Here is a 20434-nt window from a genome sequence, read left to right as displayed (position 1 = left end):
TAATATGATTGAAGATATGAACAACTTTGGTAAAATACTGACCACTATGCCCTTGTGGCTGTATACGCGTATCTTAAATTTTATACACATAATATTTTTAAAACAAATTTATGATTTTCTTGGAATTATTAAATTAAAGATATGTTCAAAGAAACATTTCACCACATTGTTCTCTAAATAGTTATGTACGTATTGAACCATTATATGTCAAATTATGAGTTAGTTAATATGTCATATTATATTATAAAGTAATATTTTGAAAATGAAAAGAAATTCGAACCAAAATTATAAATCACGGCTTTATTTGTAGATAGAAACATTTTTCACATCAATCCAATAGAACATTAATATTTAATATTCCTTATGGCTTAAACTTAGGACTTGAATTAAAAGAAAATTGAATATTAAGTTCTTCACGTACTTACATCACCAAAGCTTAGAGCTTAGTTCAACATTGTTTGTCTACTGATTTATGAATAAATACCTAGTAATATTACTTGATATATAAAAAAGGACTAGATTATTTGGGTAGGAAAACACACCTAAATTCGGGAGTTGGATTATTAATTTCTCGATACTCCCGTTTTGAAATGTCTAGCTATGTCTAAATATTATTCAATTTACTTATCAAGAAAATGCCGTACCTCTTTAAATTCACCTCGAGACGACGTAATTATAATTTATAATATACATAAAATTGTATCGAACTTTACATTTTTATGTGAAATGTTGGAACAGTTTCGAGGGGTAAAGATGGGAAATGAAAGGGGTGAGGACAAATATCCAAAAAGGTGTACCTAATCGAGGGTGAGAAATTAAATGAGAAGCGAAAGGACATAATAAGTTGGAACAACACAGGTTCGATGTAGTTTCCTCGTTTTTGTTGGCTAGCATTCATTTTTTTTATATATTTAATAAACTATTTCATCATTGGATGGGACTGGTCAGTATCAAATCTTAACATTTGTTCCAAATTATTATAATGAAATATTCAAAATATTTATCGGTTTTTTTTTTGTCATTATCTTCAGATTGAATGGGAAATATTCTTGTAATATTTGATAAATCACACCAGTGGAAACAAAGAGATGTAAGAATACTTTTACTTTAAATATTTCGGAGATTGGGTAATTGGTAGAACGTACTATGTATGAGTGAGAGTTCAAGAGATACTTCCATATTTTGTTCTTGGACATTACGTAAGCTGCTCCTTCCAAATACTTGTTTTTCGTTAAACCTCGGTTTCCTTTATCAGCTTTTGAATTTAGGTATTTTATGAAATGATGTAACAAATTTTTATCCGTGAGACGGTTCAATCCTACCGATATTCACAATAAAAAATAATATTCTTAGCATAAAAAGTAATTTTTTTTATGGATGACCCTATTAGAAACGAAGTCAGTTATTAATGAACTAAAAACTCCAAAATATACCAGTACATGGGCGAAGTATTTATAGACGTACATATTGACATGTGTATTGACTAAAATAGACACCTAATCATTTTATTTCTTTATATATTCTCAATACTCTCCCTCAAGATGGAGCGTGTATGTTATGCACACCCATCTTGGACAAAAGGCTGTGAAAATGAGATGGTAGCAATGGTTTTGTGAGAAGATCGGCTAACTGTAATTGCGAAGAGACATGCATGAGTCTAACCAATCCAGCTTGAACCTTTTCTCGCACAATATGACAATCATTGTCAATATGTTTAGTACGCTCGTGGAAGACCGGATTGGAGGCGATATGCACAGCTGCTTGACTATCACAAAACAACACAGCTGGTTTATCACACACAACACCAAGGTCTTTGATCAAAGACATGATCCATAGCACCTCACAAGTTGACGAAGCCATGGAACGATACTCCGCTTCTGCAGATGACTAAGACACGGTCTGTTGCTTCTTAGACCGCCATGAAATCAAAGACTCACCGAGAAAGACACAAAAACCAGTGACTGACCTTCGTGTGTCCGAGCATGTTGCCCAACTGTCCCTTTGATGTATTTAAGTACATTCATCGCAGCCTCTAGGTGGGGAACTCGCGGTTTGGAGACATATTGACTTAGCTTGTGCACGGCATAAGCTAAGTCTGGCCGAGTAATGGTAAGATACAACATTTTTCCAATTAATCGTCTATACAAAGCTGGGTCAGAGATCAACTCCCCTTCGTCTTGAGACAATTTTTGATTAGCATCCATAGGTATGGACCGAGATTTACATCCAAGAAGTCCAGAATCTGTGAGTAATTTGAGCGCATAATGCCTTTGACAGATGGATATCCCTTGCTTTGATCTTGCAACCTCTATTCCCAAGAAATATTTTAGGTCGCCCAGATCTTTTAACCGAAATTTATTGTCCAAAAACACTTTTAAATCCGAGGCTTCTTGTTCACAGTTGGTGGCTATTACTATATCATCAACATAGACCAATAATGCCATAAAAATGCCTGCTCGAGTTCTGGTGAAGAGAGAATGATCAGCTGAGGATTGTGTGAAGCCAATACTTATCAAGGTAGAAGAGAATTTTTCAAACCATTGCCGTGAAGCTTGCTTAAGTCCATAAAGTGACTTGTGCAATCTGCAAACAGCATTCGTGGGTAATGTCTCCCCCTCTCTGCAATACCCAGGAGGCAGAGACATATAAACTTCCTCTTTCAAGTCACCATGGAGGAAAGCGTTATTAACATCAAGCTGGAGTAAGAACCAGCCACGAACAGCAGCAATAGCTAACAAAGACTTGATAGAAACGAGCTTGGCCACGAGTGAGAAAGTCTCAAAATAATCAATCCCCTCTTGTTGCGTATACCCTTTTGCAACAAGACGAGCTTTATAACGTTGCAACACTCCATCAGCAGAGAACTTGGCCTTATAGACCCAACGACAGCCAATTACAGATTTCCCGTGTGGCAAAGAAACCACAGACCAAGTATTATTATTTTCCAAAGCATGGAGTTCTTCAACCATAGCCTGTCTCCATTCAGGAATCACAACAGCTTGAGAGAATGTATCGGGTTCAATGACTGAAGAAATATTATTGACAAATGTAATGAATGAAGAGGAGAGTCTCTTCGAATCAAGGACTGAACTAAGAGGATAGACTGTGGAAGATGGCAAGTAAGAAGCTGTAAGGAAGCAATGATAATCACGAAGGTGTGACGGTTGAATGACACGGCGTTGAGGACGTGTGGAACAAGAAGTATCTTGGAGAGGGATATGAGATGGCAGTACTCGATCAGAAAAAAAATCAGGAGGAGGAAGGACTTTAACATCCTTGAAAGGGAAGATATCTTCATGGAAGATGACATCTCGCGAAATGTATGTCTCATTTGTGTCAAGGTCTAAAAGCTTATATCCCTTATACCCCGGTGGATATCCTAAAAATATGGACTTGATAGCACGAGGAGAGAACTTATGACGAGATGATAGGAGTGTGGAGCCATAGCACAAACATCCAAAAACCTTCAAATGATCATACGAAGGATACTTACAATATAACAACTCAAAAGGTGTTTTGTGTGAAAGAAGTGAGGATGGGGTGCGATTAATGACATAAACCGCAGTAAGAATGAAATCACTCCAATAACCTAGTGGTATATTCGATTGGAACAATAGAGCCCGAGCAACATTCAATATGTGTTGATGTTTTCTTTCAACAACGGAATTTTGTTGAGGACGTTGGACACAAGAATGATGGTGTATAATGCCTTTTGCCTTAAAAAACTCAGCAAGATTAAGCTCAGGTGCATTATCGCTTCGAACAGCTTTAATGCGAGAATTAAACTGAGTGAAAATCAGCTTGTAAAAGGATGCAAATATACTGGACACATCAGACTTGTTTCTTAACAGATACACCCAAGTAAACCGGGTATGATCATCGACAATGGTCAAGAAATATTTGTATCCTTCGACTGATATTGAAGCAAAAGGACCCCATATATCAATATGCACTAGATCAAAGGAATGTTCACGCAATAAATTGTTCGAAACAAAAGGTAAACGTTTTTGCTTTGAAAGATGACAAATAGAACAATGAGGCAAAACTTTACGTGATGTACCCAATTTCAACTCATTGTTTACAACGGTAATACTATCAAAATGGGGGTGTCCCAATCGAAAATGCCACACATCAGTATTATTGGAGGACACACTACAAGAAAATGGCAAGGATACACCTGATTTTTCAAAAACGTAGAGATTGCCAATTCGTCTACCCATCCCAATCGTCTTCATGTGACGAATATCCTGAATATGACAAGCATCATTTAGGAAAGACACTAAATACGGAATTTGATTCGTGAGAGAGCTGATAGAGAGCAAATTGAACTGAAAATTTGGAACATATAGTACATCAGTAAGCTGAATATTGTTTGACAACCAAACTGTCCCAATATGTGTGACCGATATAGTGAAACTGTTTGGCAAGATAACCTTGGAGACAATTTTCTTGCAAGAGTGAAAAGAAGACATATTACAACAAATGTGATGAGTTGCTCCAGTATCTAGCACCCAATCTTTACGGGAGACAGAGGTAAAAGAATGAGATAAAGAATTGATACCATTGAAACAAGATACAATAGGTCCTTGTTGCTGCTGTGAATCTGAAATGGATCCAGCCTCAGTCTGGAGTTTGGTGGTCAACAATTCAATAAGTTGCCTTTCACCATTTTCTGTAGATCAGAAAAAGAAGAAGCAGAAATCAGAGACGCGAAGCTCTCTGCTCTGATACCATATTAGAAACGAAGGCAGTTATTAATGAACTAAAAACTCCAAAATATACCAGTACATGAGTGAAGTATTTATAGACGTACATATTGACATGTGTATTGACTAAAATAGACACCTAATCATTTTATTTCTTTATATATTCTCAATAGATCCAAACAAGAGATTCGTCTCACAAAATACGACACGTGAGACCGTCTTACACAAGTTTTTGTATATAATAGAGATTTAGCCAGGTGTTCAATTCTCAAGTTGCACACATGCACTTTGCAATATCACAAAATGGCTGCGGCACACACATACCATGGAAATCTTAAAAACTCAGTTCTACTATTATTCTGATTTCAAAAACTGCAAAATTACTGAATGCATGAGTTTTGTTCATGAAATATCCTTTAACATAAAAGTGTCAATTTAAATAATTATAAACGTTCAGAAAATATTATATTATATTAGAATAAAACGGATGAGTTTTAAATTTAATTATTTTATTAATATTAATGAAAATTAAATAATTATTTATGAATCAATTTGATTTGTTGCAAAAATTTTTTTTTTTTTTTTGATACGGATTTCCAGGGGAAATAAAATTATATCCATAACCTGATCCATTTATAAAAACATTAAAAAAAAATGAATTAAACAATGATTACTCTGCTTAATGTTGGCCCCGGCACGCTATTTTATTTTAATAATTGGGAATGTTTACAACTGGCACAGAAGCCACCGTGGGGTATTTCAAAAAAATATAATTTAGGAGAGAGAATGCAGTAGAACTACCTATTGCCTGCAGTTCACAGCACATGATGAACCAACTAAATTTTCCTGTTTTTAACCAACCAATCTAATACCTTTCCATTATTTGATTCGATAATGAACCGACATACTGTAACTTCGAAAGAGGCCCCTCTATTTTGTCTCTAGTCTCTTTGGAATGTCATCAAAATACTTTATAAGTATAGGTTATTAACCTTTTTTTCTTATTTTGATAAAGTTAATATGTACACCACATATGGTACATTGCTAATCTCTTTAACGAAGAGTAGGAAATCTCGCCAATCCATGTCATACTATTGTCGAAGGGAAAGGACCCCCCGCAGAGCTTGTGGACCATCTTCACAAAAACGTGGCTCACCGTGCTAGGGGTGGTAATAACAAGGAAAATTATAAACAAAACTATAAGTGACTTCAAACCAGGAGAGGCGGTATTATCATTTCACTTCCATTTGTCCCCCACTAATTACAACATTCAACTGTGTTTTTGAAGATCGGATGGAAAATAATACAACACACGACATTGCTTTCCTAATACAGTTAAAGATAACTTAAGAACTGTCACGGTTACAGAACTCTGTATTTCAAGTGACCTTCGCCTACACAAGTATCACAGGACTGCTACGAACCTAAGTACTGCAGACCAACACCAAGTTGAGATGAACATCAATCTTCTCGAAAAGAAGCATCTTACTGTCATTGCAATGTTGAGTCATACTAAAATCTTATGCTTTTCTTTCCCCACCATTTCTTTCTGTGTTTCTCAGATTCAACCAATCCTAATCTGTATAATTTCGCCTTTGCTTCCCTTAACCGAACTTTGTAGTCTTTTCTCCATGTATCAAACCGGTGTTTTAGTCTCCGTAGTACCTCTACAGAATTTACTGATGTTGAATGCCCCGACTTGACCTTGATGATTTCCATGGCTTCATCATCAAAATTTTGTTTCCTTTGCTCGAACTCCTTCACGAGGGGGCAGACAGCATAACCGCCAGTTGTGTCCTTGTCATAGAAACCATCATCAGCAAATCTGATAGGTGTGCTTGCATCTGGATTTTGAGGTCCCATAAATGTATCCGCAGAATCTAAATGTGGTGAGGATTCATTGAGCCTCGCAGGTTCATCTGTAGGATTGCCAGAGGCAAGACTCTTTTTGGCTGCAGCCAAACTAATCTGCGACAAACCGCAAAAAAAGTTCAATATGGAAGACAGGTGAATTCATTTCCAGTGACTTCTTTGGTCCATCTATTAACTGACTACACACTCACGTAAAAGACCCCTGAAGCTAGCCTACAACAAAGCGGTCTCAACAGTATAGCTCACCATTTCAGACTGCAAGTTGTTCACGATACTTGGTCACTAGAACATGCCATGGGAGGCAGAAAAATATGCTCGTGTTTCCTGCTGCCTCGTCCTACTCAGACAACTCCTGTACCAATATAATTATGTCTAATTGCTTCATAAAGCGACCTCTCAATCAAGTTTATTTTCCTTCCGAGAACCTCCATAAACACAAAGAATAACCTAATAATCAAGTCCTATGTATTCTGTGCGTTAAAAAATGTAACACCAGAGCAATTGTGAGATAGATTTTGCTGGTTTCTTCCTGCCCTACAGTGTTGCTGCTAAAAGGATCTGTGCAAATAATATATACTCACTTGTAAAGATGTCATTTGCTTTTGCCACATCTCCTCCACAGATTTCATCTTCATTTCATACTCCGACCAGTGTGACTCAAAGTGTTGTACTTGCTCTCTCAGGGCTGCATTTTCTCTTTCCCTCTGTCCAAGTGTCGCTTCAGCCATCAACAATCTTTTTTGAAGTTCTTCAACAACCAAAGGCAACATTTCTGGTGGCAGATCCTGATAGGCGAATAAAAATTTGCTTACTTTTAATCCACAAATCGATGCATACACGTATATCAGAGATTTAATGAGATTTAAACACTCAAAAGCATCTTTTCCATTTCCCGATGACCAGTATGTCGTTGTTTTCTTTTCTTATTTTATTTTTGGAAATGGAGAAGAAGAATACGATCATCAAATACAAAATCCATCAATAATTTTCTAACTACCCGATTCTTATTTCAAATTACACTGGAATGATAGAGGCAAATATGATAAATCATGCAGATGAATCTTTAAGTAAAATTAGAGGAGGACCTGACTTTCTCTGTGTAGATAGCAGATTTAGAAAAGACAGGAAAATAATACCTATATGTCAAACATATGTTACACGGAGAAAATTAAACCATTAACTAGGTAACACAATGCACACGTAAGAGAAAAATACTCTAAAAATCCAAGGTCTTGAGCTGGTATTACACCCTGGCCTTTTCAACACTATACCTTGACTTCGGAAGTCCTCTTTCCTGGTTTCCACTTAACAGCATTTGACTGTTTCATATTCTTAAGGCGATTAAAACGCTTTCGAACCAACCGTCCACGAACCACTGCAGGAGACGGTGTATTTAGATTAGAGCGTTTTAATGTGATTGAATGGCTGCATTTTAAAGCAGAAAAGCTTTACCTGATTGTATTTGTACTACTGCCATCAACTGCCCATTTAACTTTAGGTCAGGAATCTGCCTTTTCAACCCAAGTAAAACACCATACTCCTTTCTTGCAATATCACCGCGAACATCTGAAAATGTATAGGTTGAAATAATTCGAAATAGTGAATCGTGAAACATAAAGGGCCGACAATAACATATTTTGAAAAATAGTTGGTCTCTTGTGAGATGGTCTCACAGATTTATATTCTTGAGACGGGTCGACCTGATCCATATTTATAGTAAAAGGTAATACTTTTGACATAAAAATAATAATTTTTCATGAGTCCGGTCAGGTTGATGATCCGTCTCACAAAATTGACATGTGAGACGGTCTCACAAAAGTTTTTGCCTTTGAAAAGTGCATATTAACCAGCAAATTACTGGCAGAATAGGTGTTATTCTTACATGATTGCAATGATACCACAGCACTCTTAAGTTCGTGGAAGTATCGACGGGCACGATGACCTCGGAAGCACTTTTGTACCTCCACAGTACCTTGGAGAACTTGTTTTCTAACATCTTCCAGGGCACCAATCTGCAGTCCGCCACAACAAAATACCAGATAAAGTAGAAAGATATTCAAACATTGTTCTATCAGGAGCAGATATTCCGGGAAATTGAATAGCAGTGTAAAGATAGAAATTTTCATCAGGAAATGATGAGTCTTTAAAACAACAAAAACTCACTTGTCCAGCTCGGAAATATAATTTTGTATAACCGACTTGGTGCGTCTCTGGGAGAATATTGAACTGCTGAAGAACGGCAATGGAAGTACTCAATGGATCTTGACATGCATTATCATCCACAAGTAAAAATCCATACCTGAAAGTCATGACAGCATATTCTGAAAGAGTTCTAAAGTAATCATAGTGAATGTCATGCAAGTATATTTTGAAAACCTCAGATGAAATCTCAAGTATGAAACAAAATTCACCTCCTTGAAAATTCTTGATGCGTCATCCGGGTGGGATACCCAGATCTCGAAATCCTAACTACTTCTAAAATGCCACAGCATCTAAGCTGCTCTAACACGAGATCTTTTTCGAACAGCCCAGGGAGTTTCTTGTTATTTGGTTTTATACAACGAATGAAGTGTGGTGTTGTGCTTTCGAGCTGCTGCATTAATTTAAACAGCTGACTCTGCAACCACGGAATAAATTATAAGAAATTTTGCTATGTATCACGAATATGGGATTTTTATTTATGATAAGTTATATACAAAGAAAACATGGTAAAAAAAAGCTCTATCATCCTTAAATTTAGTTTAGGATAAAAAATTAGAACATTCAAGGATATAAAAAATCAAAATATTCAAAAACTAATGTTTTTCTGTAGGTAACAGTTTTCTCCTGTTCTTTTTTTCCAATTTTCATCCTTCAGCTGTGCATGTGCTTGTGTTGGAAGTTGGGGTAGAACAAGTCTCGCCTTGAATTTTGCGGCAACACTTTGCTTTTGACAAGCAACTAGCCCTGACTGTATTACCATTGAACTTGCTGGAATTTGGGATTGTCCGAGCAGTGTAGAGGCAAACAACTGAGGTAGTTGGGCCGTGCATGACAACAGTAATTGAATGATTTCAGAATGCAATGTATCCCTGTTCTTCTCCAAGAACTCAGCTGTGCTATAAAGTACCTAAAAAACGCATTTACAATCATTAAAGATGTTGAATGAAATTATAAGGTGATATATGGGGTGTGTAATGTGTCAAGTTTGATTGTAAACCAAATGTCGACACTTCAGTTTCTTCAAGTTCAGATTCCAACCCATGGACTAGGTCATGAAACATCATAGTTTCAAGAGGGATAGAAGTACCTCATCTGATCACGCGTTAAATTAATTTGTTATTATTGCTCATGGTTCATTGATAAGACAAAATTTAATAAATCGAACTTCGTATAAAAAAAAGTTTAAACTTTGCTTAACTAAATGAACATGGGGCTCTATAAGGAAAAGAAAATAGACAACTCTCCTGAAAGTCATGATCAAAGAAGACATGCACAGAATACATCTATACCCTGTTTCACATTATAGTACAATTCACAAAGCTAAACCAACGAAAACAAATATAACTGTTCCTGTCTAAATTTCCAATACTGAAGATATATTTATCATTACTAGCAAGAAGCACGTGCGATGCACGTAAATATTAATTATTTAATAAAAATTAAAGTTTGATTTTTTAAAAAAATAATTTGAATCATGTTTTTATTTATAGTGGTTTAGTCTTTTGTCATATTAGACGAATAAATTAATTAAAAACTTATATATCTTAATTTCAAAATTGTTTCTCAAATTAAAATTCAAGTCGTTGATTTTATGTTATATAATAAATTATAATGAGCATAATATATAGAATGAATTGAACTGAAACAAAATTTGAAAAAATATATATCTAAGCACCACGTATACCGGTATAAGAACCTAAAAATCAACTAAATTATGGATTTTATAAATGCATAAATAATAATTTATATAAGTGAAGCACACTAAGAACAAATAATTATCAATTTAAAATATTTGTGACTAACTCATCAAAATATTATCAAAACTAATGAAATAATAATATTGATAATAAAATATAACATATAATATTCCATTTAAATATTAGTTAACCTTCTACATAACTTTTTTACCTTTTGCTTTAGAATTATATATCATAGATAAATTAATTTTCATATACATTAGTTAATGAATAATTTTTAAAAAAGTATATAATTTATTTTTTCATTAAGCCATCGATTATGAATTATATATATATTATATTATATTTGTATTTGTTTAGTGATTGTATATTGTTGGGATCACGAAAGAATTTAGATGTGGTTGAATAAACTCTTTAAAAAATATTTGCTTTTAAAATTTGTTTTCAAACGTTTTTAGGCGGTTGAAAGATTTTCTCAAACAGTTAAAAATATGAACCACGTGAAAAGTGTGGAAGACGGTTCAATATTTCTAATAATATTTTCAACCGGTTGGCAATCTAAACAACAAGATATAGTTTGAAATGTAAAAACTTGTGAAAAGTAAAGACACAGGAATTTTATGGATGTTCGGAGAAAAACACTAATACGTCACCCCTTCTTCCTCTGTAGGAAGGATTCCACTAAAAAACTTTGTCTGATATATAATTTTTTTTTTTAAAATGCTACTAAAATATTTAAATTTCTTATAATAACCAACTCTCTTAAATTTTATAGCAGATTCATATTTTATGATATTATTAATATATTAACATTCATAATTATTGATGTAAATTCTACTAAATAATTTATTAAATTTTTTACTTCCAATTCTTAGTTAAAAAATCATAAAATATATTAGTATTAAATTTCATATTATTATATTATTATCATGTTATTGTACTATTACATATATAATTATTTTTTCTTATATCTTCTTGTGATACTATAATTTATTACATAGTTAGAAACTACACTAAAATATAATTACAAAATTGCATTAAAATCATAAAATAACATGTAGAAAGAAAATTAAAAGGATAAAATATTTAAAATTAGTATAAAGATGGATTATTTGAGAAAATTAATATAGGAGTTACATTTTATTCTTCAAGTGATATAAATTATTACAATCAATGTATATTGTAGTGATAATTCATTATCATTTGTTAGACTATTAATTATATATTATGTGGAATAATTAGGCTACTAACTAATTATATATTAGGTGGAATAAATAAAAAATTTTGATATTTCATTTTTACATTTACAACAATTAGAAATTTACAAATATATCTTTATTGAATATTTGGATTTGTATTGATGAGAAAGTCATTTTTATCTTTTGACAATTGAAAAACATGGCTAATTATCTACAAATTTGTAGGTATATAGATAAAAAAATATATTTTTATCATCAAACATATATTAATTTTTAATCCATAGATTTCTCAAAAATTGTGTAGAAAATTTTCATGCAATTAATCTAACAACACACAATTTAAGGGGATAATAGAAAATTTACAATGAAAAACTCTGTTATTTTTTTTTATACTTTTATAAGTATAATAGTTAAATATATATTCTTTTAATATTTTTAATGATTTTTTTTAAATTTAAAAGGCTATTCTTTTAATATTTTTTCTAAGAATTATGTATCAAGAAAATGTTATTTAATGATGACACATTTATATCCTATTATTTTTATCTTTACATTACAATAATAATAAGTTTTATTTTGTTCAAGTTTGCACGAATGATATTTTTGTCAACGCATAATCGAAAAACATTGTCCTTTATCCACACTTTTATGGGTATATAGATTTTTTTAAATTTAAAAAGTTATTCTTTTAATATTTTTTCTAAGAATTATGTATCAAGAAAATGTTATTTAATGATGAGGCATTTATGTCCGATTATTTTTATCTTTACATTACAATAATAATAAGTTTTATTTTGTTCAAGTTTGCAAGAATGATATTTTTGTCAACGCATAATCGAAAAACATTGTTCTTTATCCACACTTTTATGGGTATATAGATTTTTTTAAATTTAAAAATATATTCTTTTAATATTTTTCTTAGAATTATGTATGAAAAAAATGTTATTTAATGACGAGGCATTTATGTCCTATTAGTTTTATCATTACATTACAATAATAATAAGTTTTATTTTGTTCAAGTTTGCACGAAGGGTATTTTTGTCAATGCACAATCGAAAAACATTGCCCTTTGTCCACACTTTTATGGGTATATAGATTTTTTTAAATTTAAAACGCTATTCTTTTAATATTTTTTCTAAGAATTATGTATCAAGAAAATATTATTTAATGATGAGGCATTTATGTCCTATTATTTTTATCTTTACATTACAATAATAATAAGTTTTATTTTGTTCAAGTTTGCACGAATGATATTTTTGTCAACGCACAATCGAAAAACATTGTCCTTTATCCACACTTTTATGGGTATATAGATTTTTTTAAATTTAAAAATATATTCTTTTAATATTTTTCTAATAATTATGTATGAAAAAAATGTTATTTAATGACGAGGCATTTATGTCCTATTAGTTTTATCATTACATTACAATAATAATAAGTTTTATTTTGTTCAAGTTTGCACGAAGGGTATTTTTGTCAATGCACAATCGAAAAACATTGCTCTTTATCCATACTTTTATAGGTATATAGATTATGAAAGGAGTTCATAGCTATTCACAAGACTACAGCCATAAGAAAAACTAACCTCTCCAGCATAATGGCGAACACTAAATGATCCACCTCTTTCTCCTTTAAAGCAATGAAAATCATTTAAGTGCTGCTTAAGCTTAGTAGCAAAGGTTACATCTGTAGCCTTGGGGAAATTTGATTCTTCATCCAATAAAGATATCAGTCCAATAGGTTTCTGTGGAAGCACACCAGTGTAAAATACATCTAAGGTTTCAGACACGAAAATAAAATCAACATTTCCGCAGAACGCAGATAGGCATTTAGATTCACACCAGCGGATCATCAAAACACTCGAGCAATAGCCAATAACATGGCTTGACATAAAAAATGTGATCCTCGAGACCACACAAAAAATTAAATTGGCCAGTCAATACTCAATAATAAATAAGTAAGATATTCCAGACTTGCACCACCAAAATAAACCCCCGTCCACCATAAAGACTCTTGAATACATGATAAATTGGAGAAAACAACTACCTTCTCAAAGAGATCCAAACATTTTTGGTTGTCTTCAAAATCTACTTTTGTCCAATCAATTCCATCTAACTCGTATTCCTGAAACCACATTAGTTTGTACCACATCATGATTTACATTTCTTTGGGATTAGTATTCGATAGAATTACTTTAGGATCTTATTAAAAAAGCCACATAGAACATTGCAATGTCGGCGCTCAAATGTTGTGAAGCATATATCGAGAAAGAAATACAATAACCAAGTCACGTACTTTATCAAACTTGTTACGATCTAATTTGGACTTTACTTACCTCTTGCTCGAGTTTGAAGAGATGCCGGTTAAAGTGTTGTTGGAGCCTCTCATTAGCATAATTTATGCAAAACTGCTCGAAGCTATTTTTCTGGTTCGAAAGAGAAAAAAATAGAAGAAAGATAACTAAAATGAGAGATAATTACACCATAGTACGAACTTTAAAAGGAGAAAACTGATTTTTACCTTGAATGATTCAAATCCGTAGATGTCTAGAATACCAATTGATCTCCCGGTATGCTGTTTGCCACTAACCAGTGATAAATTGATAACCTCTACAAGCCAATCAAACAAGCCAGCATAGATGAATTTTGCCAATGCATCTCTAGAATCAATTGCCTAAGTAATGAGAAGGAATGGTCAGCTGTGTATGAACTGAATAACTTGAATCCATCCAAGTAAATCACCCAGCAAATTTGTTCTTTCAGTAAGTTGGACGCATATGCTGAATGATTAGCAAGAAATATTCGAGAAACTTGGCATGTGTTTGTGTACATGATTAATGAGTGTTTGGAAACACAAAATTTAGAATCTTTTTATGAACCTGTTGCAATGTCAGCCTTTTGGAGACCTTATCCTTTCCAGCTTGTATATAACGAGTTGACATAGCTTGCAATAGGTCCTGTGTAACAGCTGTAGATACGAGGGAAAAGTATTGGCATGGTTATGTCAAAGGATCAAAGTAGATACACATAACCATGAACGTTAAAGTACGTGATATAATTTATATTTCTTGAAATGAGATTATATGAAAGAAAATTCAGAAACTATAGATGATCTCAAAGTTGATATGTGAATAGAAACTTGAACATTTGAGCTAACTCGTCCTACAACTTATCCTAATGTCAAAGAAAAAGAAATGACCAACAGAAATTTCTTTTCGCCCACAAATAAATAAGAGAGCATTTGGGGAGATGGACGATGGATTTCTATTAGTTTTATAATCATGAGGTGGTAAAATGTAGGAGACTAACACAAAAAATAAAATCACCTTCATCAGCAATAACCTCTATATGGTTTTCATTGTCAATCACAAGAAATGATATGTTTCCCAGCCATAGCACTGCAGCAAGCATCTCAAAGGCATGCTCCTGATCTGCTTTGCAAATTCCGACAGTATCTAAGGCCACCTAGTTAAATAAAGCATGAACAAATTAGCAACACTTTATAATAAGTACTAACCAATAACCTAGGAAATACACCTAAATCACAAATGTTTGGTAACTTAATTCATGAAAGACTATGTCATTTGTTTTAAGGTTTTCTAGCCAAGTAGCTCCAACCTTTCCATCTCACGATTCAAACCTCTTCAAATGGACCATAGGATGGAGCTGGTTAATTGTGAAGGTGAGAGTTGAACCATAGCAAGTAGTCATTTTGACATATAACGTAAGGGCGTGTGCTGTACATTACCATAAGCAAATGAAACTTCTGAACTTCATTGATGTCTTGGATCTCTAGGCAATCACTCTGACTTAGATAGCTATAGTCACAGGCATTTTTTAACTTCAACCTACCTGAAAACAAAACAATCCATGCAAGCTAAGCAAGAGATGATGCTAACCAATTGACAGGTTCCACAATGTACTAAGTTACATATGCTTCCAACTAGGTTATCCACAAGTCTCTCAAAGCTGAGAAATTAACCTCGGAGATCAGGAGGAGCCCCGGCACAAAGCTGGTAGAAGATGTGGTATGACCTCTCTCCGTTTGCCAGCTGAACAACTCTTGACTGCCCCGATGACATTTATTGTTTCAAAAAGTTAGTCCAGACTCCAGAGAGAACACATAGACTAGAGCATATAGGAGTCAGCATTACCTAAAATAGGAGACTGACCTTTTCAAGGAGGACTACTCCATCGACAAATTGATAAGCACAAAAATGTAGGAACGAAGTCAGTTAACTAAGAATCAAGCAGAAGCCAACAAAATATTCTAGAGCCCAACTTAACCAGTATAAACATGCTTACATGTCTGTATTTTAGCACCACATATTTTTCCTAAAGCACTGAAGTGTATTTCAATTAACTTCCCCTGTACAAAATTTTTTTATCAATGAGCCACACTTTCATCATCTAGATTGAACAGGAAAGACGAAAAATGTATCATGAAGTAAAGGTTTACTGGTCACCACAACTCACAAAGCGGCTGGAGTTGTCATTCCTGGATGTTTTTGCATTACCAAAAGCCTCCAGTATGCAGCTCGTCTGCAGAATTTCCGACTCTATCCCACCAGTGCCTCCACCAACAGCAGCCAAGTATTGCATTGCTATCTTAGCAGTTTCTGTTTTCCCAGCACCACTCTCCCCGCTACAAATTATAACAAGAACATATATCTTTCCTGATATAATTCAACTATGTGAAGAAAAAAAAAAAAAATTCTACCCAGTGAAACAGGACGAAATCGGGCACAAATAAATATTTGAATGGGAGTTTATTTAAGAAACTGCACAACTAAGATGATAGAACCACTCAAACAAACCTAATGATGATGGATTGATTTATTTTATCTGCAAAACCCACAACAGAGAGCTTAACATTAGAATTAATCGTCTACATTTGAAGAAATGTCGAGAATGTTGTTCCAAATACATTCAAGGAATTGTACAACACCTGTCATCATCTCATTGTATGCTGTGCACGCAATAGCATAAACATGAGGACTGTCCAAAAGCCTTTGTCTATAAGCCGTAATGAAGTCATTCCTATAGAGTGGAACATCTTTAAAAGGATTGACTGCTACTAAAACAGGGCCTGCCTTACTCTAGGTATGACAGAAGTAAAAAAATTGTTCAAGAGAAAAGACAAGATTTTGAGAGTTCATACTGCCAAAAATACACTATTAGTGCTTACATATATTATGTCTCGGTCATATCTGTACTGTAGGTTGTGAAGAACTGAAGGCTCGTTCAGAAAACTAAGTTGTATGAGATCATCAACACCCTCAAGAATGTCTGGATTGGCAGGTAAAAGCTCTCGTGTGGAAACTGTCATAACCTAGAGCCATATCACTGTGAGAACGCTAATACTTCAAGTTCAAGCACTTCAGTGCCATCATAAACATTAAAATCGTAACACTTAGCAGGACATGAGAACTAACACTTCCATCTGACAATAGAACAGAAGCTTTCTCCCCTGAAGTTGATTGTATTTTTCCTGATTCCCAATGGCCATTACGTGGTCGACACCAAACATGCAGTTTCTGGAAAACAAATCAGAGTTATTACCCTGTGATCAGATTGGCCAACTACGTTGAGGCTTGATGTAATAAATATATGGTAAACTTAAGAAATTAAGCCCTGTGTGCCCCAAAAAATATGACACCAGCAATAGATTCTAGTGCTCTAATTCAGGATGGGGATTTGTTTGAGGTTGATTTAGATAGATCATTGGACTGTTGACTCATCCAACAAAGAGATTGAAGTGTTTGGAACCGATAATTGCAGTAAGAATATAAGTTGGATTCTATCCCATCGGCTAAAAACCTTTAACATCACAACAAAAAATGTGCAAGAGGCCATAAAAATCACTGTTGGAACGAAATGATAAGACAAAATTTCCAAACATTAGATCTCTTATTCTGTAGGAGGAGGATCGATAAGTATCAGCTTTAAAAAAACAAAATTAGATAACTCTCTCTACCTTTTTTATGAAATACCCCAAATTGCCATCCCAATCGCATTCCTTAAACCTCGGGAGAGATCCTGGGGGAGAATTCGCGAGCTTGGCATCATCTCTCTCCTCCAACCTCACCTCCAATTCCTTTTCGTCTGATGAAACCATGACATAGGGAGATTCTTCCGGTTCCGTTTCTTTAACCTTTTTAGCGCCAAAACTATTTCCCCTAACTCCTTTGGCACCTCCTTTCTTCAATGAGATGTTGGATTCCACAATTTCGATGCTTCCAGGCAGCGGCCGCTTCGCCGAGGGAAGACGAGCCCGCGATGTTGGCTTGGGCCGTGTGGGGAGTTCTGGAGGCATATCTTTTGGCTTCTCGTTTCCATCTTTTTGCCGTAGCGATTCCAGCATTTCTTCCAAGGAGCTGCGAGCTAATGAATTAGGCGACAAGGACATCATTTTTATTTTATTTTTGGTTATCAAATCAATCTTCGCACAAAACCCTTCAATTTCAATCCGAATTGCTCAATAATCGCTTCCTTATAGAATTCCGAGCAAAGTCTGAATTGTTCAAAGCACGAGCTTCATACCCTGAATCAATCAGAATCCTGTAAACTTTCAATCCGGATGATTAAATTACCCACAATAACGCAATTTTCAGGTAAAATGGACGAAATTAGGAAAACCAGGGGCTCAGGTGAACACTTATCCGAGAATAACGTCAAATTGACGGCAGAATGGTAACTGTTGCCCGCCGCAATGAGATAAATATTGTCAGAGGAACCAAACCAACAGATTCGTGTACTAGGTTACCGTTTCAATGAAACAAATCGATGCATTGATGGCGACATTAAGGATCAGGTGATTCATCTGAAATAACAAATGCCTTTAATAGATATCTGTTATATTCGGAGGGCTTTAGAAGATATTTTCAAATAATTTTCAGGGGGGGAAGAAACCCATCTGTAGTATATTATATTTGTGGGATTATTTAATTAAATTAAATAATTACTTTTGTTTATTATCGAATATCAAGGGAAGGGAAATAATAGGATTTGCATAAGTTTCTTTTTTAGTAAATTTTTTTTAATAAAAAATTTTACTGGATAAAAAATTGTATATTTTTTAAAAATTTGATATTTTTATATTGAAGCAAAACCTCTTATATGTGTAAATCCAAAACGATATACTATTACTCTTTATATTAGTGTGGTTTTAGATTAGATGTTTAATACACCAATAATTTTTTTTTTAATTTTACAAAAGTCGGTGATTTTTGTTTTAACGTTGATTCGAATCCAAAATTCTCATACTTGACAATGAATATTAATACATGAAGATACCCAAAAATAAAATATACTCCAAACTTTTTTATTTTATCGACAAAACAAACATCTTTCGTAAACTATATTTTTCATTTATTCCTTTGGTTTGCAATAATTGTATCCTCTATTTTTCTACAACACTCGACAATTCTTTGAAGTGGTACTTGGATTCATCTATTAAGTTTGAAACGAATGTTTAAAAGTGATCGTTTAAAACCTCTTATATAAAAAAGCAAAACTTGAAATATTTTTGTGGTATACCTTTTACCCGACACACACGCGATAGATTTGAAAATGTAAAGGAAAAATCCATATACCAAAACACAATATCATTCTAATGAAATTATTCTGAATAATATAGATTCATGGAAGTATATAGTGTTCAATTGTTTGCAATTTGCATGTGAATATGAGTAGTGGGAATGATTACTTTTATATCTAATAACTTCAAACAAACACTATCGTGTAATTAATATACGCTCTCTAATCCGAAATAGAACTGTTTGCACAATATATTGATTTACGAGTGTGTCAAGTGCAAAAATACATCAATTTATATGAAAATGATAAAAATCTAACTTCTAAAAACACAACGATTGTAGATACTACATTTGACCGTTTGTTAAGATCTCATAAACAAATATAGAGTTATATACAAATAAAACTAAGGACAAACGACTGAAAATTGAGAAATAAACTCTTAACATGATCTGTATTTTGAATAAACTGTAAAAATTTATAAAATATTAACATAAAACAAATAATGTTGTTGAAATCTGAAAGAAAATAGCTTTAACTAATGAAATATAGACTTAAAACTATGAAAAACCACTGATTAATGCTATGAGAATTCTGAAGCGAGTTTGCTGGAATTTGTGCGAGAGATTGTGTGTGTTCTCTGTGTTGGCCGATTTCCTCCTTTTCTTCATTGTGCGGTGCAGTTTCTTCTCCTCTTTCCTGCCACGGTCTTCTCATCTTTCCACGATCCTTTTGACTTATCTGAATTAATTTGAATCGATGGAAGTATGTTTGTCACATTTGATGAGCTTGTATAACTTCATTGGACAATATAATTAAATTGAGCTTGCATAAGTTAGCTGGATCTGCATAATTTAATTTTAGCCCAAACAGAAACTCAATGGGAAAATAAATGAGGCAGGTGCAGGTGTAAATAATAATCAAGGTGGTGTTAATCCGTACAAGTTTTACTAAATAATTTTAATTTTTTTGCTTTTTGAATCTGGTTTTGCTCAGTAGGAGTAAATCCAATATTTCATTTGAGGGAGTGTAAGTCGAATCTCTTCACCATTAGTTTATGACAAAAATTCATGTGAGACGGTCACACGGATCGTATTTTGTGAGATAGATCTTTTATTTAGGTTATCCATGAAAAATTATTATTTTTTATGCTAAGAATATTACTTTTATTGTGAATATCGATAGGGTTGACCCGTCTCACAAATAAAGATTCGTGAGACCGT

General features: G+C 33.6%; 1 protein-coding gene across 1 annotated transcript; it reads right to left on the bottom strand.

Moving 5' to 3' along the window:
* Positions 1–5914: 5914 nt before the first annotated feature.
* LOC142526485 (myosin-2-like) lies at positions 5915–18563 on the bottom strand. The gene is made up of 24 exons (XM_075630920.1): positions 17653–18563; positions 17111–17212; positions 16864–17007; positions 16624–16774; positions 16493–16520; positions 16152–16320; positions 15981–16044; positions 15848–15861; positions 15658–15742; positions 15424–15527; positions 15002–15140; positions 14555–14643; positions 14197–14349; positions 14012–14101; positions 13723–13800; positions 13262–13420; positions 9481–9687; positions 8990–9195; positions 8742–8877; positions 8461–8590; positions 8031–8144; positions 7850–7953; positions 7160–7363; positions 5915–6674 (listed from the first exon to the last, which is right to left on the bottom strand). The coding sequence occupies exons 1-24, from the start codon at positions 18085–18087 to the stop codon at positions 6219–6221; spliced, it is 3561 nt and encodes a 1186-aa protein (XP_075487035.1). The 5' UTR covers positions 18088–18563; the 3' UTR covers positions 5915–6218.
* Between the last annotated feature and the right edge of the window lie 1871 nt (positions 18564–20434).

Source organism: Primulina tabacum, chromosome 15 (genome assembly GCF_025594145.1).
Source record: "Primulina tabacum isolate GXHZ01 chromosome 15, ASM2559414v2, whole genome shotgun sequence".
NCBI classification, from domain to species: domain Eukaryota; kingdom Viridiplantae; phylum Streptophyta; class Magnoliopsida; order Lamiales; family Gesneriaceae; genus Primulina; species Primulina tabacum.
This window is presented reverse-complemented; position numbering and strand designations above follow the sequence as displayed.